Source organism: Mesoplodon mirus (assembly GCF_964341445.2).
Source record: "Mesoplodon mirus genome assembly, contig: HAP1_SCAFFOLD_1081, whole genome shotgun sequence".
NCBI lineage: Eukaryota > Metazoa > Chordata > Mammalia > Artiodactyla > Ziphiidae > Mesoplodon > Mesoplodon mirus.
This window is the reverse complement of record NW_028294982.1, coordinates 96,768-124,678: the sequence shown is the minus strand read 5'-3', so window position 1 is coordinate 124,678 and position 27,911 is coordinate 96,768. Positions and strand designations below refer to the sequence as shown.

Here is a 27,911-nt window from a genome sequence, read left to right as displayed (position 1 = left end):
TAGTGAAAGACTAGACAAAATACTTATTTACTTCCTCTCTGTTTATTCTCAAAAAGATCCAAAACACCTACCAAGATGATACCAAACAGTAAGATAAATTAGTTAAGTATATACCAAACAGTAAGTAAGAAACCACAAGAAACAGAAGGGCCCCAAATTCTTAATTCATAATAAATCTGATAAGGCCTAAAACAGAGCTCTTCTTGCATTATCTATGAACAAAGGTTTTGCTAGATTAAATATAAGACATAACCTTATTAATTTAAAAGTGAGAATTTTTTAAAAAGGAAAAAACTTCAAATTAAAACTAACTTCCACATGGAACTATATTCAATACCTTGTAATCAACTATAATGGAAAAGAATTGAAAAGAATATAGATATATACATATATATGTATAACCAAGTCATTTTGCTGTACACCTGAAACTAACGCAGTATTGTAAATCAATTACACTTCAATTAAAAAACAACAACAACCAAAAAAAGGTAAGGATCAAATTCTCTTTCAGTTCTTCATAAAAATCAACTATATGTCATTCAAAAGAGTATGAGCATTTTTTCCCATGACCTGATTTTCTCTTGTTAATTTGAATTTGATATAATTTCTATCATATTTTATAATATAGAGTTCCTGCTCACACTTAACCCCACTATTTCTGTTGTTTGTATAATAATCTCTCTCATCTTGACCCTCATTCAATCTTTAAATTCATCTTGTCCTTCTTAAATGAATTATTCCCCTTCATCCCCCTCCCCATTTTCATATTCATCTAGTTGTTCTTTCTAGTTGCTTTCTCATTCTTTCCTTTCATAATGGCATACTTCAGAATGGTTTACTGCCACCAACGTTCATAAATCTCAATCCTGCACATATATTGCTCTTGTTACATATATTACACTGTTTTCTATCATGATCTTGAGGAATTCCATTTCTGTAAGGGATCCTTTTCATCACTGTAAGAATCAGGGGGCTGGTATGTGAAAAAGCACAGAAAAAAAAGTTAAAAACAAAACAGAACAACTTACCTTTGTAAGACCAAGGCCTGCTAAAGACTTGAGAGGTTTTGGGAGAGGTTCAGGTGATGGGAAAGCAGGATGAGAGACGCCCTGGATTGATGGTTTGGGAAAGGTTTTGACCACATCTTCATTTCCACTATTAGAACTATTGTGCTCAAAGAAGGTTCTCTCTTCTGGTCTCACGATGCCACATTTTGCTTCTACTATAGTGAAAACAAGGTGGAGTGCATGAGAACATCCATAATTTCAAATCAGTGAATAACACAAGAAGGATAGTCTTCAAATAACTTACTGTTTTCCTTGGATTGCTGAAAAGCACTCATTAGGTTTGTTAAGCTTGGTTTCAGGACATTCTAGAGAAGAAAACAAGAGCTTTAAGAATAAGAAGTATTGGGAATTCCCTGGCGATCCAGTGGTTAAAACTCCATGCTTCCACTGCAGTGGGCATGGGTTCAACCCCTGGTCGGGGAAATAAGATCCTGCACTGCTTGTGGGATCTTAATTCCCCGACCAGGGATTGAACCTGGGTCCTTGGCAGTGAGAGCGTGGAGTCCTAACCACTGGACAACCAGGGAATTCCCTGAATATACGCTTAATGGAATGCTTCAGAAAACACAGCGAAATCCCTTCATAATATGGATTTTGAGAAACAGAATTTTAATTTCTAAATTTCCATAATTTCGACTGTTATTTTAGGCTTAATGCAGAACCAAAGACAGAAACAGAGAAAAAAAAAAGCTCTCTCCTAACAACTCTATGATACCAAAATAAAAATTGTCCAAGAAAAAAGAACTAGATGATATATGCTACATAGTTTTGGAACTGAAAGGCCCCAGGAAAATTCTATGATTATTACAGTAAGTAACTGTATCCACTAAAGATTTCATTTAAGCATGAGTATATATAAATCACGTCAGTATGGTTGAAAAGTCACAGTAAGAATCCTTATCCTTGACCAAATTTCGTATTTCCTCCCTTGTGGGAAAGTGCTTCCCAATACACTTTTCCTCTCACTATCTACTTCCCAGCCCATTTCCTCTTCAGCCCCGACCTTCAGTATTTAGCAAAGTAAAAAAAAAAATTCAACTAGTCATATTTTTATAAAATGGTTTGCTCTGACCAACTTTCTACTACAAACATAAAACAATGAGAGGTAGACCACTGCTAAACTTTAAAAGTTAATACTACACAAAACTAAATTCAAAGCAGGAAAACTAATTTCACAGGAGAGAACTTTACCTTGGTATCAAAATCTAAGTCTTCATCATCTGATGTAGGCCATGAATCATCAACACCAGGTTTGTTGGAAAGGCTTCAGAGCAAAAATATATAACAAAAATGAGTGACTTCATTTCTTTAACCGAAAACAAACAAACAAAATCAAGTGAAAGGTTGGTTATCTATATATTAAATGATGTTTTCTGACATCATTAAAATGTGGCCTCTGTTTTGGAAAAGCTTTTAGTTACCTATTTCTGCTTCCATCTCTCCCAACCTATGAAATATCTAGCTAAGACCCATTCTTAGTTCCCATAACAAAGGGTGACAGCCAGTATACTGGCAGAGCCTAAGAATAATTTGTTTTCACCAAAAGTCCTAAAACCTGAACTGAAAACCCAATTAATGGGTAACATAACTTTTGTTTACCAGAACTGGAACAAACCTGATGACCTAAAACAAAGTAGAAGGATATGCTGTTCCTTCTCCATTGTCCGTGCCTGGTTCAAAGAGTAATCTGTGTCCATCAAAAATGGCAGTCTTGGTTCTCCAGCAGGGAAACCACTTATTAAAGAAGGCTCCCGGGCTATCCCAATGGCACAGGGGGTTAAGAATCCACCTGCCAATGCAGGGGACACAGCTTCAAGCCCTGGTCTGGGAAGATCCCACATTCCACGGAGCAGCTAAGCCCGTGCACCACAACTATTGAGCTTTCACTCTAGCGCCGGCGAGCCACAACTACTGAGCCCACATGCCACCACTACTGAAGCCCGCATGCCTAGAGCCCATGCTCCGCAACAAGAAAAGCCACCACAATGTGAAGCCCGTGCACCGCAACGAAGAATAGCCCCCACTCACCGCAACTAGAGAAAGCCCGTGCGCAGCAATGAAGCCAAAAATTAAATAAATAAATAAATAAATGTATTAAAAAAAAAAAAAAGAAGGCCCCATTCCTTCCCTTTACTCTAAACAGTACAGGGAGTCCCCTGAAATTTTTGAGAGTTAAATGTACAAAAGTCAAAGAACAAATTTATATGTCTAATTTATATGTTAAACCATTCCCAGAGAGATTAAAACATTAAAAATTATAAAGTCTACTTAGTTTTCCTATACAGGTCCTGCCTTATTCAGGTCCACATGAATAGCTAGCTCTTAAAAACCCTCATAGGCACTCAGATCCCCAAGCAGAGACAGTACTGTAGAAACAGAATCCTGGCAGCTGTGCCTCTCTTTCCCTATGTACTGCCTAAATATCTTCCTTCCTATAGGCTCCCCTCCCAAATCACCCCTGTGCCTCACCCCTGAGGCCTGCTCAATGGCAGTCTCCAACCTTTAAGATTTCAGCCTGTGAAGGCAATGGTTCCTGAATCAAGGATGGGCTCGGGACTTCCCTGGTGGCACAGTAGTTAAGAATCCGCCTGCCAATGCAGTGGACACGGGTTCGAGCCCTGGTCTGGGAAGATCCCACATACCCCAGAGCAACTAAGCCTGTGCGCCACACTATTGAGCCTGTGCTCTAGAGCCCATGAGCCACAGCTACTGAGCCCACGTGCCACAACTACTGAAGCCCGAGCACTCTGCAACAAGAGAAGCCACTGCAATGAGAAGCCCGTGCACCACAACGAAGAGTAGCCCCTGCTCGCCGCAACTAGAGAAAGCCCACGTGCAGCAATGAAGACCCAATGCAGCCAAAAATAAACAAATAACCAAATGTATTTTTAAAAAAAAAAAAAAGAAAAGAAAAAAGACTCTAGGAAAAAAAAAAAAAAACTTCAGAGAACCAGGCAAGGGTACTACCCTGAAGGGAAAACCAAAACCAGACTGGGAAGGCAGTAAGTAGAGAAATCAACTAGACAGATGCTCTATGTAGATGTTGAATTTAATTAACATAACATGGTCTATAGGCAGATACTCTTCTCTTATAGAAAACTAATTCACCTTAAGGAGAGTAGACATCGTTATATCTAAGGAGACCTGCCTAATGAGGTCTTGCTTGTATAAAACCCTATGGTTCTGAGGCCTCAGCTACCTGAGATCTGCCATAACACCTTAATGGTAAATACAAGGTACTAGTTACCACTGCAATTGTCAAATATATCAGGACAAAGGCTTGGACTAACCAGGCTTCTTAGGAAAACTCTAAATCAGAGTTAGTACATAACTAAATTTGACTTTCTGAGTTGATCTGATTTGGGTCTGTATCTTGACCCCAGTGCTACACGGGTACTTATCAATCTCTGCTGAAGGACATGAGAGTGGATCTGAGGCTGACCGTCACATCACAGGTCAGCAACTTGTTGTCTATGGAATCATGGGTCAATTAACCAAGCCCTCCAAACCACAGCTGCCTAATTAATTAAAGTAAGCTATATAGCACAGCTACTTTGTAAAGCGATTGTGATGACTCTATGATGTAACAAATTTAAGCACGTAATACAGTGTCTAACCCAGAGTAGAACACTCAACAAACATTAGTTTCTTTTCTCCATGTTCCCTTAGTTAAACATACAAGTTTTAAAAATCCATAAAATCCTACCTGCTTAAAGACTCTTTTTCAGAATTCTTAACCACTGTTAAAGGAAAAAGTAAAACACATTTTAAATCAACAATAGAAAAATACAGAATATTAAAAGTGTAAGACTGATGCTTTTTTAAAAAGTATCCCTCTGTGGGCTTCCCTGGGGGTGCAGTCGTTGAGAATCTGCCTGCCAATGCAGGAGACATGTGTTCGAGCCCTTGTCCGGGAAGATCCCACATGCCGCAGAGCAACTAAGCTCGTGTGCCACACTACTGAGCCTGAGCTCTAGAGCCCACGAGCCACAAGTACTGAGCCCGCGTGCTGCAGCTACTGAAGCCTACACGTCTAGAGCCTGTGCTCCGCAACAGAAGCCACCACGATGAGAAGCCCGCGTGATGCAAAAAAGGGTAGCCCCCACTCCCGCAACTAGAGAAAGCCTGCGTGCAGCAACGAAGACTCAACGCAGCCAAAAATAAAATTAATTAATTAATTAATTAAAAAAATATATTCCTTTGGAATCACACCTGGACAGTATACTAGAGTGAATGCTGATTATACCACTGCTAGGCAATTATGCATGAGAGCCATTTCCCCTCCTTTACATTTATCATATGCAAAAAAAAAGAACAGTATTTATCAAAATTTGTTACCTAAAAGTAAAGTGCTGTTTACAATGACCATAATCCTAACCAAACTGTGAGACTGACAGAAAATGGTATCATTAGTAGAATCAGTACCATAAACTGACAATAGCAAACTTAAATGGCATGATATTTCTGGACTTCCATCACTCAGAGCAGTGCGTACAGAATACATGTATTTTGCCATCACGTAACACAACTTCTCCGGTTCTTCAGTTCAGGGTGAAAATGCCGTCACAAGGAAGCCTGGTCTACAGGCGCTGTACTTTAGAGCATGGCAAAACACAGGAAACAAACTCTTTCTGGCCCTATTTCCAATGGCAAGATAAGCATGAAAGACTTTGTAGTTCCAGTTTTATAAAGGATAATCTCCTGAAAGGGAGGTGGGGGAGGGTAAATGGGGTCAACTGGATGGTGAGGATGGAGAAGTTGAATTTTTTTAAAGTTTTCAATATATATACATTTTAAAAGTATAATCTCTTGAGACTGTCTCCTTCCATTGCTCGAGAGTCTATCTGGACCCACCACCACATAGAGCAGCATGGTCCAAACAGTTAGTGCTGTGTAGTAGTGAGGGATGTCATTTTTCTCAACCCTTCCCATTATGTGGCAAATGATTATAGAAATCATGCTTTTTCAGCTTGTAAGGCATATGTCATTGTTTCTTAAGCTGATGAACAAAAAAAGAGAGGGAGGGAAGGAGGGAGGGAGAGACTCTGGTACTGCTGGACAACATTTCACATGTGTTGTCATAATCTGATGCTGGGGGAATGAAGCACATGCAGTAACTCCACAGGGAGAGGACACGTGCAAGCTCGCGCCTGGTTTCCTTCAGACTTCGCACCGTGCGCCTTTTCCCTTTGCTGAGTTTGCTTGGTATTCCTTCACTGTAATAAATCACAAGCATGAGTACAACCACATGCTGAGTCCTGGGAGTTCTATGGAAGAGCCGAACCTGGTGTGGTTTGGGGAACCTCTCAAACAGTTGCATTGTTTACATGAAGTCTGTATTATTTGGGTTGATGTGTTATATGTGATTACAGTCAGGTTATTTCACAGAATAACCTTCCTCAAATCTGTTTTTCTTGGTATTTGCCTGTATTTCTATACACATTTGAATAAAGGCATAAAAGGGATAGATGAAACAGTGACGTCAGAAAGTAATTGAAACAAACAACAATCCTATTTCAACCAGAAAAAAAACAAAGAATTCTGATGATTGATAATATGTTCTAAAGTATGAAAGTTCCTATAAAGAAAATGAAAAGATCAGTTAATTTTCTCCAACTAAGCAGGATTTAATTCCTCACAGTTGACTCCCAGGTTTTTTGTTTTGTTTTTGTTTTTGTGGCCACACCGAGCGGCATGTAGGATCTTAGTTCCCCAGGGATCAAACCCATGCCCCCTGCAGTGGAAGCAAGAAGTCTTAACCACTAGACCACCAGGGAAGTCCCACTCCCAGGTTTTGACAACTCTGGAAAAACGCGGGCAAGCGTACTCACCAGGCCAGACTGTTTTTGCTGACCCTGCGTGGGCAGCTGCCGCTGTTATGAAAAACTTAGGTAGGACCTTGGTAGATGTGATGATTTTTCCATATTTGGACATCAGAAGTACCACTCATGTAAAAAGTAGATGTTATGACTCTTAAATTGTCCTTATGAAAAGGTTACCACCAAAGAACTTTTAAGAGTTAAATCCAACTTTCTTTTCAGTAATTTTACTTGATATAATTGATACTCCCTCCTTGAAATTTTCCTTAAAAAATTTTTTTGCAACATCACCACCATCCTCTCCTACTTTTCTTTTTTTTGTTTTTCCTTTTTCATTTTTATTTTGAATGAGAGTTTTATTTAGCATACTCAGATGAACAAATATAGGAACTGATCTACCACGCGCCACAACTAGAGAGAAGCCCGCACACTGCAACAAGGGGTCTGCACGCCACAACTAAGACCTGACGCAGCCAAAATAAATAAATAAATAAATATTTTTTAAAAAAATAGAGACTGATCTATGTGGAATAATGCTACTTCCCTCCATCTCAAGACCCTCAGTTCTCAGTTAAGGGCTTTGTAATTCCACTGACATCTTTTCGTCATTGGCTGGTACTCAAATTCCTTGAGGAGGATCCCTGCAGTATGTGACTCAGATTGTCCCCAGCAGACCTTCCGTTTGTCCCGCTGGGGAGCTCAGTGCCTGCCCTACTTTTCTCCAGCCCCTCCTCAAGTGTTCTTTACCAACCATCCCCACAGCACCCTTTCTGCACCAGCAAAACTGAATTGCTCATAAATCCTGCCAAGTCCACTCGTACATCTCAGCCTGTGAACTGCTGTTCTTTCTGCAAAACATGTGATCTTGATAGATGTTCCTCCAGCCAAACGCTGTCCTTCTGCCTCCTTACCTGGCAAACTTCTCCTCACTCTGCACGCTTACCTTAAAGTCCACGCACTTTTTAAAAACTCTAATTCCTCACCATGGACTTAAAATATCTGGCACATATGAAACACCAACTTAAAAAAATACATAAAGACAATTTATAAACTCCTAGTGGGCTCTGGGACATAGTAAGCACAGAATAAAGTATACTAAATAATAAAAATGATCATTATAATAACAAGCTCCTAGAGGGCAAGGACTGTGATTTTTATTATTTTTTTAATTTTTGTTTTAATTTTTTTTTGCAGTACGCGGGCCTCTCACTGTTGTGGCCTCTCTTGTTGTGGAGCACAGGCTCCGGACGCACAGGCTCAGAGGCCATGGCTCACGGGCCCAGCCACTCCGCGGCATGTGGGATCTCCCCGGACCGGGGCACGAACCCGTGTCCCCTGAATCGGCAGGCAGACTCTCAACCACTGCGCCACCAGGGAAGCCCAAGAACTGTGTTTTTGTTTTGTTTTGTTTTGTTTTGTTGCAGTACGCGGGCCTCTCACTGCTGTGGCCTCTCCCGTTGCGGAGCACAGGCTCCGGACGCGCAGGCTCGGCGCGTTTTTTAAAACGCAAGGACTGCGTTTTTTAAATGCTTGCATCCTGTGACATCAGAATAGTGCCTAGTACCTAAAAGATACTTGATAGTTATTTGTTAAGTGGACAAATTAACAAATAAATAAGAATATTTTCTTTGAAAATTCCATTTAAAAAAATACTGAAATTAACCAGGGACAACTCTATTATGAGCACCTTGAAGACCAAAGCTCTATTTCATTTCTGTATCTCCTCTAACGTGTAAAACCAACCTACAGAAGTTCTTTGATGGACAGAGGTCTACTATGTTAGAGGTGTCCTCATACAGATTGTACAATGCGCTAGGTGCCACATCTAGGGAACACAATAGTGTATTTCTTAATGTGAAGTATCTTTGTGCTTTTATTAGAATTTGCTGAGTCTCCAGTTGGGCTATTTGAATACTATGATAATCCTTTAACTAATGGCAACAGAGCATCTCGTTCTAACAAAATTATAGTGTCATGACAATTATCCAACACACAGAAGAAAACATCTAGGTTCTAATGAAGTCAGCCTATCTCACTCTGTTTGGACTTGTGAGGAATGAAGTTGGTAATAGCGAGACCTCGCTGGTACAATAATATGGAAAACAACCAGTGCTTTGCTACCAGGCATTGCTTTTCTGACTTCTGTACTATCGGTAGGTAGCTTTCAAAAATAATCTCTTCTTGGTACACTGCACACTGGCTCAGCTTTGCAGTTCTTCTTGTTTGCCATTTGTTTAAAGTACCAGGAAGGTACTGTTGAGTTCCCAGGCTTAAAGATGGTAACTTTTTTAGCCTTAGCCACACACACCCTCCCCGACACACTCAAAAACCTTATGGAGAGCCCACATCTTAGCCCAGATCTTCACGATGAATTACCCTTTGAGGCTCTTACTTGTCTTTTCTGCTAGCAGATGTCAATGGGAACCGTTTTAGGCGTCAGAGGGGTTCAAATGCTCCTGCCGGGGGAGAGCAGACTTTCCTTTTTCCTTTGTTACCAGACCTGAACCTCAAGGCTGCTTTATATCCTGTGGGGCACTTTTTCTTAGGTTGTGGAAGGTCCCATATCATCCTCCTCAGAGTAGTGGGTGCCAGCCTGCCTGAGTGAGGCTAATCACTATACAATAACTAATATTCATGTGATTATAGAGGAAACATACAACGTACTAACCAAAAAATCTTTTTTCTTATTTACGCAAAGATTTAATATGGGATTTTAGGGGCCATGATTAAATATGTGGATTTCTTTTCAGACAACACTGTCTGATTTTAAATTACCTATAATTAACTTCTTAAACAATTCTGAATACTAGACTATTAAGAAATTAATTTAAAAAATAAAAATATACATGCAGTTTACACACTGGTTTTTTTCATTGCTTTTTCATTATTAAAGCTTCCTCACTCTTACTTTATCTATGGTAGGGTCACCAAGAGTAATTCACTATCAGACGTCTTACCTGGGTTGCTATTTTGAGAAGGAGTTTTAGGTCTCTTTTCTTCTTTATATTCAGAAATCAGTTGGCAGTTGCTATGTATTAAAAATGTGATAAATAACATTACTATTTTAATACTAATATGAAAAACAATTACCAAATATATTAAATTCTTTGATCACTTCAGACAATGTCAGAGCTATTACCAAAACTTCGATTGTGGGACTTCCCTGGTGGCGCAGCGGTTAAGAATCCGCCTGCCACTGCAGGGGACACGGGTTCGAGCCCTGGTCTGGGAAGATCCTATATGCCGCGGAGCAACTAAGCCCGTGCGCCACAACTACTGAGCCGGAGCTCTAGAGCCCGCGAGCCACTACTGAGCCCACGCGCCACAACTACTGAAGCCCACACGCCTAGAGCCCGAACTCCACAACAAGAGAAGCCACCGTGATGAGAAGCCCGCGCACCGCAACAAAGAGTAGCCCCCGCTCACCACAACCAGAGGAAGCCCGCGTGCAGCAACAAAGACCCAATGCAACCAAAAATAAATAATATATAAATTAATTTGTAAAAATCATATTAAAATCCCAATGTGTGTGTCCTTTCATAGGTTTAACATTCTAATGTTGCAGTTTTCAGGAAAAATGTCAGTAATCAGGGTGATTAGCTGTCCTTTCTTGGTGGTTTGTAATTCAGGGACTCTCAGCTATTCTATAATTTGTAACTGAATTTATTTATAAATATATGACCTCATTAAATTAGATAACATAACTGCCCCCCATTATTGCAGCTAATCGCACCAAGAGTAGAAAACTAATCGAAGTCCAGACCTGGCTTGGACCACTACTACTCCTTCTCTACCTACTCAAACTCTGAACCAGCAGATCTTTCTTAGAATGATGCTTAAGCTCCATGTTCATCTCCAGTTCACTTGGAAGACATAACCCTACTTTTACCATGGATGCTGACAAGTCCTGGACGGGGCTTACCTCTCCTAATGCCAACTAACCTACTTGAGATTCAGGGATTTCTGGTGAATGGGTTCCTTATGCGGCAGAATCTGATAATACTTTGAAGGCTGAGGCAGATGTAAATCATTTAGAAGATTTTCATTATCATGGAAAACAGATCACTTGAGGGGCCAACCTCAGTTATGGAATCTCAGGCAAGCTGGCACCCACTACTCTGAGGAGGATGATATGGGACCTTCCACAACCTAAGAAAAAGTGCCCCACAGGATATAAAGCAGCCTTGAGGTTCAGGTCTGGTAACAAAGGAAAAAGGAAAGTCTGCTCTCCCCCGGCAGGAGCATTTGAACCTCTCTGACAGCCTAAAACGCTTCCCATTGACATCTGCTAGCAGAAAAGACAAGTAAGAGCCTCAAAGGGTAATTCATCGTGAAGATCTGGGCTAAGATGTGGGCTCTCCATAAGGTTTTTGAGTGTGTCGGGGAGGGGGTGTGTGGCTAAGGCTAGGAGGCCCAGGTGCCAGAACTGGGTGCTGGTGCTTTGGAACAGTGGCTGAGCTACAGGCATATGTATGAGAACTAAACAAGTTGTCACTTTGAAGTCTAAGTGTGCATCACCATGAAAACTGAGGAATCTGAATCAGCAAGGGCATCCTGGGAGCAAAGGTCAATCGTGACCCGACTGCAGAACCGGTTCCTTTTTTTTTTTTTTTTTTTTTGCGGTATGCGGGCCTCTCACTGTTGTGGCCTCCCCCGTTGCGGAGCACAGGCTCCGGATGCGCAGGCCCAGCGGCCATGGCTCACGGGCCCAGCCGCTCCGCGGCATATGGGATCCTCCCAGACCGGGGCACGAACCCGTATCCCCTGCATCGGCAGGCGGACTCTCAACCACTGCGCCACCAGGGAGGCCCCCGGTTCCTTTTTTTCTTTTAAAATTATTAAAGGTCTTTATAGAGCAACATCCAGACTCCAGATCCAGCTGCCAAGGAGACCCTGCTAAGACCAGTTTTAGTAGCAACACTGCAGCAACAGAATCAATGCAAGCAACAGAATGATGAGAATGCCCTTGTTTTTCCCTCCAGATGAATTGTGGAAGAGGACTGTCTCTTTGATCTTAGGGAATCCCTTAGGTTCTTGCAAAATTTAAGAGGGAGAGTATAGAAGTAAGTCCCCAAGAGAAAATATAGGATAGTCTGCTGAACTAAACACTTCAAGGCCCAAATAACAAGTTAGAAAAATCAGAGCTGTGACACTACTTGTACCCCATGCATAGGGGTTACACTTGGAATGAAATGGATAATGTTAGGATCTTTAAGGATATAAAGTCTTAAAGTCCTGAGATAAAGAACCCTGTGCCCACTGCTACATCTAACTCGTCTGGCCTTTTGGCTGGGTTCCAGCTGATGATAGGGAACATCTCACCACCATTCCCAAACTGCCTGCACCAAACTAGAACTCTCACCTGTCACATAACAAGTAACAGTTAAATTATTTTTAACCACAGTTTAGTGATAACTGGCATTTTAATGTAAACACTTACATATGAAAACCATAAATACGAGCATATTCGTCTGCGGTCCATCCATAGAAATCTTGAGAAAAGACATCAATACCTTCTTGAAGAAGAAGCCTGACTATATTTGTTGAATCATTGTTTACAGCAAGTATGAGGGCTGTTCTAAAATAACAGAGAGATAATTTCACCCTTAGGAAGTTTAGCTAACTTACTTTAACAGCTAATTTAATATACTTTACCAAGTTACTATCTTGCCAATCCATGTAGAACTGACCATTTACACATTCAAGTGTTCATCTTTGTAAATTACCTCCAAGGCTAAAATGAAGGGACAAAAAAGAAGCCTCCTGTCCCACTCGGATGGCATGTAGTAGAAACTGCTAATTTAAAGTCCTTGATGGACAAGAAGCTATGCTGAGGTCACTTATCTGAAGCAGGTGAGTATATAAAGGAAGAATTCCCCATTTCTTCCTTAGTCTGTTATATTATACTTCAAAATCAGCTAGAGGTCAGGTTAAGGATAAGCTATTTGCAGGCTTAAAACAATAATATTAATAATAATGAAATAAAAACAGTTATGGTTGCAGTTAAGGATGCTGATAAGCATGTGCTAGGCACTAAATGAAATACTATATATGTAATCTTTCTTCCACACAACCACTCTTGAAGGATATACTACTATCCTCCTTTTCATATCAGGAAACATATTTGCTGATAATAAGTAACGTTCCCAAGGTCATACACCTAATAAGTAGGAAAGCTAGGAATTAAACCCAGTCTGAATCTAAAGCCCATCATTTTCCTCTTTATCACCTACCTATGACTTGTCTTCATTGAAGGAAATGTTTATCCAATTAAAGCTATCTTTCTTCCTTCTACCTTCACCAATTAAAAATAAGAACATCAAAATGTACTAGAAATGGGGCTTCCCTGGTGGCGTAGTGGTGGAGAGTCCGCCTGCCGATGCAGGGGACACGGGTTCCTGCCCCGGTCCGGGAAGATCCCACATGCCGCGGAGCGGCTGGGCCCGTGAGCCATGGCCGCTGAGCCTGCGCGTCCGGAGCCTGTGCTCCGCAACGGGAGAGGCCACAACAGTGAGAGGCCAGCGTCCCACACACAAAAAAAAAAAAAAAAAAAAAAGTACTAGAAATGAAAAAGGATAAAAACTGATGAGCCCACAGTATCTGGTAATAGTGATTAACAATCACTTTGTGATAACCTAATCACATCAGTATTCTTCAAAGAAAGTAATTTAAAGCAAAGAGTCATCCCAAAGACATACATCTTTTAAGGAAAAATATATACAAAGTAGAGGTTAAAAAATTATTATTAAAGAATTAAGAAATTCAATACTGTGTCATAAGGTAAATTAAAAAGTAGAATCCATACTTTATAAAGCTAATAAAACTAATATGAAACCCCTTAGCTATTATAAGATCGTATGACCAAAAAAAAGAAAGAAATCAGGTGGCAAATGACATCAGTCAATATTATAAAGGAATATGAATCCTGCTATATATTATTTTTCATGATACACAGTCAGAATAATTGCTTTTCGACCTGATGATGTGTTGATTATACATTAATCTCTTCTTACTAATTCAATCTTTCTGTCACCACTCTAGAACAGCACTAAGGTTTTTAAAAAGAAAAAGAACAAACTACTGTACCTTTTCATCTTATCAACTACATGTATATTTGCTTCTTTCTTTACTAAAAATTCCACCATTTGCTGCTTGTTTTCACTTACAGCAAGTAAAAGTGGTGTGAAGCCCTCCTGTAAAACAGAAGAAACACTTTATATAGAATGTACAAAGTTACATATTTCTAAACTGAATTTTAAAACTTATAATAGATTCTCTGAACTTAAACATCTAATATAGAAAGTAAATAAAAAGGAGCCCCTTCCTTCTCACCCACCCTGTGCTGCTTCCTTCTCTTTAAAATGCTCCTCCTCACTTCTTCACATGATTAACTGCAAAGTCATTCTCTAAAACTCACTTCCAACATTTACCAGTTCCAAGGATCTTTGCTTCTATCACAGTATTTATCAGGTATACTGTAGTTATTTTATTGCTCTATACTAGTCTATACACTCTAAACACTCCTCCAGAGATAATCATTTAACTATTAAATCAACTGCATATTTTAGGAACAATGCTGAGGAGAAAGATATAATACTGTCTGCAACATGCATAACCTATCCAATGATAACCAATTAACCTCATAAGGTTTACAGACAGTCCAATGGGAATATGATTCTTCACATGAACATGTAAAGAAAAAGAGTTTTTTTTAAAAACCAACTTATAAATTCTAACTTGAAAAATTCAATCCCATTCTTAAGAGATTCTTTTAAAATATGAAATAGATTAGAAATTAATGACTGTTTTAAAATCTAGAAATATTTATCAAAATAAACTGTAATACAGGAATTGGAAACACAGATGCTTATGGAGGCAAAGTAGGTGACCCAAGTAAGTGAAGAACCCAGGTGAGGCCAGCAAACTGGAGAACGCGCCCCATACAGAAGGGGCAGGCACCCTTTGCACGGCAGACCAAACAGTAGCATGGGCTCAAGGGGGACCAGATTGGATTCCTTAAGAGAAGCCTGAAATGCAGATTTCTGCATGAGTCTCCTAAATTTTAAATGCTGACTCAATTTGTGGAGGAAAGCTAAACACATCCAGGGGCCAAGTTTAGTCTATAGCCCACTTGTGTTTTTATGTTTGCTGTGAGTGTTTCCAAACGGGTGGGTATAAAGCAAATATTTGCATGTAAAACCTTTCCTTTCTTTAGGGCTTCCCTGGTGGCGCAGTGGTTGAGAGTCTGCCTGCCGATGCAGGGGACATGGGTTCGTGCCCCTGTCTGGGAAGATGCCACATGCCACGGAGCGGCTGGGACCGTGGGCCATGGCCGCTGAGCCTGCATGTCCGGAGCCTGTGCTCCACAACAGGAGAGGCCACAACAGTGAGAGGCCGGCGTACCGCAAAAAAAACAAAAAAACCTTCCTTTCTTTAGTATCATGTGTTTTACAAAAAAAAGTGGGTCCCAACGTGTAATAAAAATTGCTATTAAGATTCATAATACCCACTTCAAGAATGTTTCCAATGCCTGTTAAAACTACAATCTATTTCTATAATTCTCCCTGATGTTAACCAAATGGATAGTTAGTTCATAAGACTGCTGAAACTAAATTATTAAAACAATTCCTATCTGTACTGTTACTAACTTCATGGGTTTTGATGTTTAAAACGATCATCTTGCTTATGCCAGGGCCCAGTGAACCTAACAGACACACTGCAAGACTCTGTCATGCAGCTTTCACCAAAAGAAGGCTCATGCTTTACTCTTACTGCAGTCAGGAAAACCCTGTTTGTGATAAACATCTGTTGACCTAATGACCTGGATGATAACAAAAGGTGCAAAATCCGCAAAGGGTCACACTCTACTTATTAAATGACTCACCATAAGCAAATTTCTAAAGACTCTCTGAGTGCCAGTGAATGATTAGTGGTTGGAAGGAAAAAGGAGTTATTCTTCAAGCCAATAGATATTGCCAATAATATCCCTTTTACCTTCTCAATTACAGAGGCAGAGAAAGATAAAAGTCAGGCTAATATTGTTGGAAAGGAGGGAGTTGATGGAAGTAGCATCTATCCAACTCCAACTCTTCTAGAGATTTCTTATTTTTGAGATCTGTGAATTTATAAATCACACTCATCCATTCCATTGTTCTTAACCAAGGGCTGTATCAGAATCTCGAGGAAATATTTCCAAACACACATGTCCGGGCCTTGCTAGATTTATTCAATCAAAATCTTCAGGGGAGAGCCTAGGCTTGTAAATTTTTTATAAGTTCTCCCAGGTGACTGTGGTTCACGAGCACAATTCTAGCTGAGAATTAGTGTAGCAACCATCTCAGTCTCATCTGAGATGAGATTGGCCACATGGCCAATTCCTTTTCTCAATTGAGGATTTGAAAAAAAAAAAGAAAAGTGTAAGAGATCAGAGTCACCAAAACTACATTTAATTTTTCTGGGTCAATAGGTAGAACAGGGACAAGTAAACTGAAAATGCAACTTGATCTCATTACTTATAAACCCTTTACTTCCCATCAAGACATTCTAGATTTGAGAGCAGACTCTAGACTCTTATCTAAGTGGCTGTTTCTGCCAAAACAGGATAATATGTCAGTTAATTATCTGTTCTTCTCCCTTATTTCCCATTTAATCACCACACGTCCATTGCCAATCTGATTTCCTCTGAGTCCTCCTAAAATTGATCTCCAGGCAAGGTTACAGTTCACTTAGGCTCTTTCCCCAAATAAGAATTATTATCCCCGAAACCTGAAAAGAACTTTGCCTAAATACATAAACTGAAGGGAAAAGAAAACCCCAAAAACCTCTTCTTGGCATTTCCTAACTGCCAAATTTCCAAATTGGCCTGCGTATTTCTTTTTTTTTTAAATTTAATTAATTTATTTATTTTTGGCTGCGTTGGGTCTTCATTGCTGCGCGTGGGCTTTCTCTAGTCGCGGTGAGTGGGAGCTACTCTTCCTTGTGGTGAGCAGGCTTTTCATTGTGGTGGCTTCTCTTGTTGCAGAACACAGGCTCTAGGCGCGCGGGCTTCAGTAGTTGTGGCTCGTGTGCTCTAGAGCGCAGGCTCAGTAGTTGTGGCTCACGGGCTTAGTTGCTCCGCGGCATGTGGGATCTTCCTGGACCAGGGCTCGAACCCGTGTCTCCTGCATTGGCAGGCAGATTCTTAACCACTGAGCCACCAGGGAAGCCCGGCCTGCATATTTCAACTGCTCTCTCCTTTTCCTATTCCTTTTTCCCTCTGAAGCCTTAGGCAATGAGAGAGAAATCATTTTTACATAAATCATTTTTTAATAAAATAGGAACTTGTCAACAGAAGCAAGATTGCTATTATATTGTAAAATGCTTTTGTTTTGTTTGAGTTTTAGGACAAAGTCTATCTCCAAGGCAAGTTTTGCATTTCTCTGTTGTTTTACACTAATCAGAAAAAAAATTTGAGCGGGGGAAAAAATACTTGGGGAAAAAAAAAAGTCTTACCTTTAACAAATGCAATGTTTTCACAAATATCTGCCATAGACACATAAAAGAAAGCTATACTCTCTAATGTTTCTTTAGAAATATAATGATTTAAAGGGAAATCTTAGATAATTAAGTTATTTCAAAATATTTTCACTCAGGGAATGCTTGAGCTTCCAAATATGTAAAACTGACCCCATCTATGTCAGCAGAGGGAGTTCCTGGCGGGGCTGCAGCGGGAGGAGGTAATGTGTGTCCCAAAGAAAAAGCAGGAACAGCAGCTTCGCCATCACCTGCTCCCCATGCACAGCTACAACCCTGCTGAGGAGCCACCCGAGGCTGAGCGTGGAAGACCCCAAGGTGTACATGGTGGACCAAATGGCCACCAGCATAAGTGAACACCCTTGCTGGGTGTCAAACACGACCTGCCCCACTTTCCCCGATCTGAGAACCTGGGGTCCTGGAGGGCTCAGGGCCTGCTGCCTGCCTGGCCACCGGCACTCACCCAGCTCTCCCTGCTGGGTACTGGGTCTCCTTCCTCCTCCCATCCATCCCCAACAGCACCCATTCCCTGAGCCCCTGCAAGCAGCCAGCCCCCACCTCACCTCACTCTCCCCAGGTCTTTGTCTTGTGTGGGCTCTTGAGCCCACCACCCACTCCCAGGCATATCCTAATGGGAAGATTTTCCTTCTGGGGTAGAAGGGTGGCTGGGAGACAGAATTGTGCTCTTTCTGTGAGCACCACCTTTCTCCAGCCCGTGACTTGGCTTTGGAGTTGTTTCCATGGTAACAGGGCCTGATGGGTGGGATTCAGTGTACATATTATTATAGATAAAACATCTGCAGCTAAAACAAACAAAAAAACAACCATGTATGGCAAATATTTTGTAAATATAGTTGAGCTATACCTTGTTGCTTGCTTCAATGTTGGCGTCATGTGAAAGCAGCTTTGCTGCGAGTGATATATTCTGATAAAGGGCAGCATAGTGGAGAGCAGTGTTGCCACTGACGTCCATGACATTTGGGTCGGCACCATGTTCCAGCAGAATAGTTGCACACTCCTCTTCCTGGCATTGTATGGCCTATAAGTGTTATGCCAAGAAACAGACTGTAAATTCTAGGAATTCAAAGTAAACATTCCAGAAGTTTCACCAATTCGTTATATTTAAATGAGATAAATCCATTTTTATTCTAAGTAGTTAAATCAAATCCATCTCACGTTGACATGGTTGGCTACTATGTACCTTCATCAGCGCTGTCCTGTTTTCGTTGTCACAGAGGTTAAGCTGGCATTTTCTCTCCACTAGGAGAGTTACCACTGCCGGATGGCCATTGGCACAGGCCAAATGGAGAGCAGTCCTACGAAACCGAGAGGAGTTTTTAGGAAATTAGTAGTGCACTATTTCAAAACATACAATTGTTCATGTAATTGAAAACATTTAATAGCATGCTATTCCTATCCCTTGAAAACAAATATTTAGTTTGCTTCTGGAGAAAGAACAATATATATTAGCTCTTCTTACTCTCCACGTTAACGAAAGAACAACCTGCTTGAATAGAAAAAGCATGACCTTGAGATTCAGCTCAACTTGGGTTTGAATTTGACTTTAACTGTGTCACTTATTAGCTGTCACTTAGCCTTTCTGTGCCTCAATTTCCTCATCAACAAAATGGGGATAGAGCAGTAGTTACCTCACAGGACAACACTGTGATGCTTAAATGAGAACCCGTGCAAAGGGTTTAGAACAGTTCCTCGCACAGATAACAGCTCAATAATTATTAGGTAATATTATCATAATTATTACTATTACTACTATTTTACAAGGGCAACATTTCAATTAAGTAAAAGGATATTATACCTCTTTTGAAGATATGTCTTGAGGACTAGAGAGAACACTGTACTTCAATGATTCTAATATGCTCACTTTCTCACATTTTAACGTCTCTGACATTGGAATGAAATTTATAATTCACGATGTCTTACAACTATAATTGGTAGCATTTTTTGTTTGTTCAGTTCTCATTTTTCCTGTTGGTCTAATTATCATAACGTCTCTGTGCCTAAAGTTGCCATTTTTTTAAATTTAAGTATAGGTGATGTATAATATTATAAATTATGGAACTTCCCTGGTGGCTCAGTGGTGAAGAATCCACTTGTCAATGCAGGGGACACAGGTTCGAGCCCCGATCCCAGAAGATCCCACGTGCCACAAAGCAACTAAGCCCGTGCACCACAACTACTAAGTCTGCGCTCTAGAACCCGCAAGCCACAACTACTGAGCCCACACGCCTAGAGCCCGTGCTCCACAACAAGAGAAGCCACCACAATGAGAAGCCTGCACACCGCAAGGAAGAGTAGCCCCCACTCGCCACAACTAGAGAAAGCCTGCGCGCAGCAACGAAGAACCAACACAGCCAAAAATAAAAAAATAATAAAAAATAAAAATAAAAATTATATATTATAGGGGTACAACATAGTGATTCACAATTTTTAAAGGTTATATATTCCATTTATAGTTATTATAAAATATTGGCTATATTCCCCATGTTGTACGATATATCCTTGTAGCTTATTTTATACCTAATAGTTTGTACCTCTTAATCCCCTACCCCTATCTTGCCCCTCCTCCCTTTCCTCTCCCCACTGGTAACCACTAGTTTGTTCTCTATATCTGCGAGTTGGCAACATTTTAAAAAATTTCTTATTAATATATAAAATAGTGGGGCATCATGCAATTCATGGTTCCTTACATTAAATGAAATAATGATCTATATAACAGGTCTACTGCAGTTCTAGTCACACGGTTGGCACTTAAATAACTTTTAGTTCTTAAAGGCATGATGAGCAATACTGTAAATCACCTATACTTCAATTTTAAAAATAATAAAATAAATAATAAAATAAAATAATACAATAAAAGCAGCATGGGGAAAGAGAACTAAAATAACAAACAAAACAAGAATTTTTTAAAAAAGTAATTCTAACTCTGATTTTCAGGTAGCTTTAAGCCAAAGGAAATTCAGGATTCAAATGAATAGGGATGGCTCATTTTATTCAATATTTACATTTATAGATTGTGTGAAATCAGACATTTCCAATGATCAATATTAGTATTTAATACCATTATAAATGTTCAAAAGGACAAGTAAAGGTTACCTTTTACAATTTCCTACCTTCAGAAATGCTTCTGTTTGAAAGAAGGGAGCAAAGCTTCAATTGAGACGAAGCCTTAATACTTCAATTTTAAATTTCTCATCTTGCTCATGGGGGCAACATGAAGTTTTTAAGCATGAAAGGGTTCTGAGAGATAGATGCAGGGTCCTGAGTAGAAAACACGTGCTACATAATAGGTATTCAAGTTATATTTGATGAATAAATGGATTAAACAATGGATAAACATAACTGGAGAGTTCAATAATTTTTTAACATCTTTATTGGAGTATAATTGCTTTACAATGATTTATTAGTTTCTGCTGTATAATGACGTGAAGCAGCTATATGTATACATATATCCCCATATCCCCTCCCTCTTGCATTCCCTCCCACCCTCCTTATCCCACCCCTCTAGGTGGTCACAAAGCACCGAGCTGATCTCCCAGGCGATGCAGCTGCTTCCCACTAGCTATCTATTTTACATTTAGTACTGTATATATGTCACTGCTACTCTCTCACTTCGTCCCAGCCTAATCTTCCCCTTTCCTCGTGTTCTCAAGTTCATTCTCTATGTCTGTGTCTTTACTCCTGTCCTGCTCCTAGGTTCATCAGAACCTTTTTTTTTTTTTTTTTAGATTCCATATCTATGTGTTAGAACATGGTATTTGTTTTTCTCTTTCTGGCTTACTTCACTCTGTATGACAGACGCTAGGTCCATCCACCTCACTACAAATAACTCAATTTCATTTCTTTTTATGGCTGAGTAATATTCCATTGTATATATGTGACACATCTTCTTTATCCATTCATCTGTCGATGGACACTTAGGTTGCTTCCATGTCCTGTCTATTGTAAATAGTGCTGCAATGAACATTGTGGTGCGTGACTCTTTTTGAATTATGGTTTTCTCAGGGTATATGCCCAGAAGTGGGATTGCTGGATTGTATGGTAGCTCTATTTTTAGTTTTTGAAGGAACCTCCATATTGTTCTCCATAGTGGCTGTATCAATTTACATTCCCACCAACAGTGCAGAAGGGTTCCCTTTTCCCCACACCCTCTCCAGCATTTATTGTTTGTAGATTTTTGATGATGGCCATTCTGACCAGTGTGAGGTGATATATCATTGCAGTTTTGATTTGCATTTCTCTAATGATTAGTGATGTTGGGCATCTTTTCATGTGTTTGTTGGCAATCTGTATATCTTCTTTGGAGAAATGGCTATTTAGGTCTTCTGCCCATTTTTGGATTGGGTTATTTGTCTTTTTGATATTGAGCTGCATGAGCTGCTTGTATATTTTGGAGATTAATCCCTTGTCAGTTGCTTCGTTTGCAAATATTTTCTCCCATTCTGAGGATTGTCTTTTCATCTATTTTATGGTTTCCTTTGCTGTGCAAAAGCTTTTAAGTTTCATCAGGTCCCATTTGTTTGTTTTTATTTCCATTTCTCTAGGAGGTGGGTCAAAAAGGATCTTGCTGTGATTGATGTCATAGAGTGTTCTGCCTATGTTTTCCTCTAAGAGTTTTAGAGGAATTTCATTCCTCTAATTTCATTCTTTTACATGTAGTTGTCCAGTTTCCCCAACACCACTTACTGAAGAGGCTGTCTTTTCTCCATTGTATATTCTTGCCTCCTTTATCAAAGATAAGGTGACCATATGTGCGTGGGTTTATCTCTGGGCCTTCTATCCTGTTCCAGTGGTCTACATTTCTTTCTTTTTTTTTTTTTTTTTTTTTTTTTTTGCGGTATGTGGGCCTCTCATTGTTGTGGCCTCTCCCATTGCGAAGCACAGGCTCCGGACGCGCAGGCTCAGCAGCCATGGCTCACGGGCCCAGCCGCTCCGCGACATGTGGGATCTTCCCACACCGGGGCACGAACCCGTGTCCCCTGCATCAGCAGGCGGACTCTCAACCACTGCGCCACCAGGGGAGCCCTACATTTCTATTTTTGTACCAGTACCATACTGTCTTGATTACTGTAGCTTTGTAGTATAGTCTGAAGTCAGGGAGCCTGATTCCTCCAGCTCCATTTTTCTTTCTCAAGATTGCTTTGGCTATTCGGGATCTTTTGTGTTTCCATAGAAATGGTGAAATTTTTTGTTCTAGTTCTCTGAAAAATGCCATTGGTAGTTTGATAGGGATTGCATTGAAACTGTAGTTTGCTTTGGGTAGTAGAGTCATTTTCACAATGTTGATTCTTCCAATCCAAGAACATGGTATCTCTCTCCATCTGTTTGTGTCATCTTTAATTTCTTTCATCAGTGTCTTATAGTTTTCTGCATACAGGTCTTTTGTCTCCTTAGGTAGGTTTATTCCAAGGTATTTTATTCTTTTTGTTGCAATGGTAAATGGAAGTGTTTCCTTAATTTCTCTTTCAGATTTTTCATCATTAGTGTTTAGGAATGCAAGAGATTTCTGTACATTAATTTTGTATCCTGCTACTTTACCAAACTCATTGATTAGCTCCAGTAGTTTTCTGGTAGCATCTTCAGGATTCTCTATGTATAGTATCATGTTATCTGCAAACAGTGACAGCTTTAATTCTTCTTTTCCGATTTGGATTCCTTTTATTTCTTTTTCTTCTCTGATTGCTGTGGCTAAAACTTCCAAAACTATGTTGAATAACAGTGGTGAGAGTGGGCAACCTTGTCTTGTTCCTGATTTTAGACGAACTGGTTTAAGTTTTTCACCATTGAGAACAATGTTGGCTGTGGGTTTGTCATATATGCCCTTTATTATGTTGAGGTAAGTTCCCTCTATGCCTACTTTCTGGAGAGTTTTTATCATAAACAGGTGTTGAATTTTGTCAAAAATTCATCTACTGAGATCATCATATGGTTTTTATTCTTCAGTTTGTTAATATGGTGCATCACATTCATTGGTGTATACTGAAGAATCCTTGCATTCCTGGGATAAACCCCACTTGATCATGGTGTATGATACTTTTAATGTGCTGTTGGATTCTGTTTGTGAGGTGTTTTCTGAGAATGTTTTCATCTACGTTCATCAGTGATATTGGTCTGCAGTTTTCTTTTTTTGTTACATCTTTGTCTAGTTTTGGTATCAGGGTGATGGTGGCCTTGTAGAATGAGCTTGGGAGTGTTCTCCCCTCTGCTATACTTTGGAAGAGTTTGAGAAGGACAGGTGTTATCTCTGCTGTAAATGTTTGATGGAATTCTCCTGTGAAGCCACCTGGTCCTGGGCTTTTACTTGTTGGAAGATTTTTTTTTTTTTTTTTTTTTTTTTAGTGGTACACGGGCCTCTCACTGCTGCGGCCTCTCCTGTTGTGGAGCACAGGCTCCGGACGCACAGGCTCAGTGGCCATAGCTCATGGGCCTAGCCGCTCCGCGGCATGTGGGATCTTCCCGGACTGGGGCACGAACCCGTGTCCCCTGCATCGGCAGGTGGAATCTCAACCACTGTGCCACCAGGGAAGCCCTGTTGGAAGACTTTTAATCACAGTTTCAATTTCAGTGCTTGTGATTGGTCTGTTTATATTTTCTATTTCTTCCTGGTTAAATCTTGGAAGGTTGTGCTTTTCTAAGAATTTGTCCATTTCTTCCAGGTTGTCCATTTTATTGACATATAGTTGCTTGTAGTAATCTCTCATGATTCTTTGTATTTCTAATGTCAGTTGTTACTTTGGAGAGTTCGATATTTTTAAAGAAAACTTTTGGGAAGTAAAGCAATACTTTTGCAATAGTAATAATCATTTACATTTGTATTTTTGATTTTGTATTCTCATAAGGACACAACTAAAACTCTAATAAACTTTTTCAATAGTAATAATCACCACTTACATTAACTATTTTTTATTTTCATAAGACTGCAATAAAGTAAAATGATTAATCTCTAATCATTTACGTATTATAGGTAATAAAGCTACACAAAATCAAAAACGTGTATATAGCGAAATATATACCTAGTAAAATCTACAGGCATGGATAAAAAGATTCCCTTTACTTCTGAAGAGGTTAAAAGTTGTCACAAGATATCAATCCTTGAAAAACTTCCAAAAAAAAATAGAAAGTGAGAAATTATTTTTATCTGTACAAGATTCATATTCCTGGTCTCTCCCAGGATTATTTCACTAATACTAAACAGTTACTAGAATTTTTGTACATGTTCACTGTAGAAATCACAGATATTTTTAAAAGGAAAAGAAAGCTTCACTTATAATACAAGTGCTCAGAAATAACAAAAATTATCATATTTTTGTACATATTTGTGTCTAAGATAAGACCATAGTCTTCTTGTGTTTATATATAATGAAATTGATTTTTTTCTCAATATTCTACCAAAGTACATCTCTGCAGGTCAACATACATCTGTTATCTATGCCACCTTCAATGGTCACATATTACTCCATACCAGATACACTGCAATTTATTTATAAAATCCTTTGAGTTCGTCTTAATACATTGCTATTTTAAGCAGTGTTGAGAACAACAAATTGTATGTTACCTATCTCTAATTTATCTCTAATTATTTACCTCTAATTTGTATAAAGAGAATTGATGTGTAAAGGGAATACACATTTTTTAAATGTGGTACTTATCACCAAATTGCCTATTTGAAAAGTCAAAAGCAACTCAGACTTTAAACAGCAGTATAAGTACCACTGCTCTTCATCTTCACAAACTTTGTGAAGGGAAAATGGTTTTTCATTCCTCTTTAACTTAAATTCCTTTTCTTACCAGAAATGCTAATTTTTTTTCCTATATCCATTGGTCACTTATGGATATGCAAAAAAGTACGTTGCTCAATTTCAAATTAGAGTTTCTTCCCCCTTACTGATTTCAAAGAATTCTCTGTAAAGTGAAGATATGTTTTCTTGCCTGATACAAATACGTTGATATATTTTAAAAGCTCATTGTCTTTTATTTTGTTAATCTTCTTTTCTGATCTACAGAGGGTTTTAATTTTTTAATGTTGTTAAATCAACCTCCAGAATTCTTGCTTTTGAAGTCATTCTTAGGAAGGTCTTTGTCAGCACAAAAAAAAATGTATAAATAGGAATTTTGTTTTCTTCTGGTCGTTTTCTCACTTTGTATATTTAAAATTTTTGATCTGTACTCCATCTGAAACTTATTTTTGTGAGATAAAAATCTAGTTACTTTTCTCTAAATAGTTAGCAGTTTACTCCTGCACCATTTACAAACAATTTATTTTTTCCTTCTAATATGAAATGTCATCAGTTCAAGTTCTAAAGTCTTACATATATTTGGGTGTTTGGGCATTTTCTATTCTGTTCCATTCACTTATCTGTCTTTTCAGTTGTTAGTAAATGAATAATTTGTGGGAACTTACAGCACATTTTGACATCTAGAAGGGCAAACCTTTGTCTACTACATAAAACTTTTCATTTCATCACAACAAATAAAGAAAGCATGTGTAACTCAAAAATTTTTAAACCACCATCTGCCTATTTGGTTTAAATATGGGAAGACCATACATTTTAAGAAAATGAGTCTTCCTATTCAAGGACACAACCATCTTCCCACTTCAAAGCTGTCTTCTAAGGTCCTTCAGTAGAGAACATATATACATAGGTGTACACTGATATAAAACGGATACTGCAGGCTTCCCTGGTGGCACAGAGGTTAAGAATCCGCCTGCCAATGCAGGGGACACAGGTTTGAGCCCTGGTCGGGGAAGATCCCACATATTGTGGAGCAACTAAGCCCGTGCGCCACAACTACTGAGCCTGCGCTCTAGAGCCCACAAACCACAACTACTGAGCCCGCATGCCACAACTACTGAAGCCTGCGCACCTACAGCCCGTGCTCCACAACAACAGAAGCCACCCCAATGAGAAGCCCACTGCAACGAACAGTAGCCCCCACTCGCTGCAACTAGAGAAAGCCCACGTGCAGCAGTGAAGACCCAGCACAGCCAAAAATAAATAAATTAAAATAAATATTTTTTTTAAAAAAAGAATCCGTCTGCTAATGCAGGGGACACGGGTTCGAGCCCTGGTCCAGGAAGATCCCACATGCTGCAGAGAAACTAAGCCCATGGGCCACAACTACTGAGCCTGCGCTGTAGAGCCGGCAAGCCACAACTACCTAGCCCACGTTCCACATCTACTGAGCCCACGTTCCACAACTAACTGAGCTCGCGCGCCTAGAGCCCGTGCTCCACAACAAGAGAAGCCACCACAATGAGAAGCCCGTGCACGGCAATGAAGACCCAACACAGCAATAAATAAATTATTTTTTTTAAAAAGATACGGGATTGTATCTGAGGAATTTTTAGTCCAGAAGTTGATCTGTCATGAGAATTATTTTCCTCATTATGCACTTCTCTGTAACATATAACATTACGGTATAAAAATGTGTACATTAAAAATAAGATGCTGTTCATGTTTAATTTCGTTTCTGTGATTACTGACATTCAGCCAAATGACTTTAAAACTGTCAGTAAAGTGCTCTATAAGGGGAATCATGAGCGGGTCCGAAACCAGCTAAGGCTTTTTGCTGCCTATAAAGTCTGCGGGGCGCGGGACCCCACGTAGGTGTCCACAAGCCTTGGAGGGGAAACTGACAGCAGGGGCCCCACCCAGGCCCGCCCCGCCTCCTCCCGCCCGCCCCGGTTACCTGTTCATCTTGTCCCTGTCGTTCAAGCCATTCTTCCCAAGCAACAGAATCTGCTGCACTTTGGCTACGTTGCCCACGCTGGCAGCTTTGTGGACCTTCCCGAGATCCTTGTGTCGGATGTGGTACTCGGGCCGGGAGTTGACCCGATTACCGCTCTCTCTCCGCGGGCTGGTGGAGGAGCCGAAGAGCGACTCGCCCTTCTTACTTCCGAAGCCAAAAATCTTCTTCATCGCAGAGCCTACACGCTTCAGACACACCTCACCTCCCCCTCGGCTTCTCACAGTCTCCTGAGCCTAACACTAGCGGTACAGATAAGCCAACGCGGTCTAGCCACAACATCCCAGCTGGGAAGCTCCGCGGTTTCTCATCTTTCAGCCCAGAATAACCGTAGCCAAGCGATACAGCTAAACAGAGTGCGCGTGCACGCCTTGTAAGACGGCGTCACTGCGCTTGCGCACAGAGGCACGGAGCGCAGGAGTGCCCAGTGCGCATGTACGAGGTCCAACCGTCACAAATCTCTGCGATTGTTTGTGGGACGCGCTGGGTTGTTTTCCAACGATGGTGCGAGCTGGCTGGGCGTTTCTGGACATTTGGAAATTTTAGAATCTCCCGTGAGAGAGTCGTCTTCGCATGCGACTGGGGCTAGAGTGGCGTGGAGCTTCAGGATGCAGAAGGTCTCGTCCCCCAGAGAGCTCCCCTAAAAATACTCTGTAAATCTCCTTATCCCTCAGTTTATTCCTTTCCACATCCCTCTGGGCCCCAGGCTTTCTCCATGGAATTTAACAGATGTAACTACAGAAAGCTG

General features: G+C 40.2%; 1 protein-coding gene across 3 annotated transcripts in view; it reads right to left on the bottom strand.

Moving 5' to 3' along the window:
- LOC309797840 (ankyrin repeat domain-containing protein 26-like) overlaps window positions 1–27,545 on the bottom strand; it is a 37,759-nt gene extending 10,214 nt beyond the window's left edge. For 2 of the 3 annotated variants that reach the window (XM_082646231.1, XM_082646232.1), the window contains exons 1-10: window positions 27,107–27,545; window positions 18,600–18,714; window positions 18,264–18,437; window positions 13,973–14,079; window positions 12,327–12,464; window positions 9,844–9,914; window positions 4,774–4,807; window positions 2,259–2,331; window positions 1,312–1,372; window positions 1,029–1,222 (exon numbers count right to left, since the gene is read on the bottom strand). In XM_082646231.1, the coding sequence (XP_082502357.1) occupies window positions 1,029–1,222; window positions 1,312–1,372; window positions 2,259–2,331; window positions 4,774–4,807; window positions 9,844–9,914; window positions 12,327–12,464; window positions 13,973–14,079; window positions 18,264–18,437; window positions 18,600–18,714; window positions 27,107–27,336 (1,197 nt within the window). In that variant the 5' untranslated portion in view covers window positions 27,337–27,545. The remainder of the gene's footprint in view (window positions 1–1,028; window positions 1,223–1,311; window positions 1,373–2,258; window positions 2,332–4,773; window positions 4,808–9,843; window positions 9,915–12,326; window positions 12,465–13,972; window positions 14,080–18,263; window positions 18,438–18,599; window positions 18,715–27,106) is intronic. The other variant, XM_082646233.1, reaches the window with a different exon arrangement.
- Window positions 27,546–27,911: the final 366 nt, after the last annotated feature.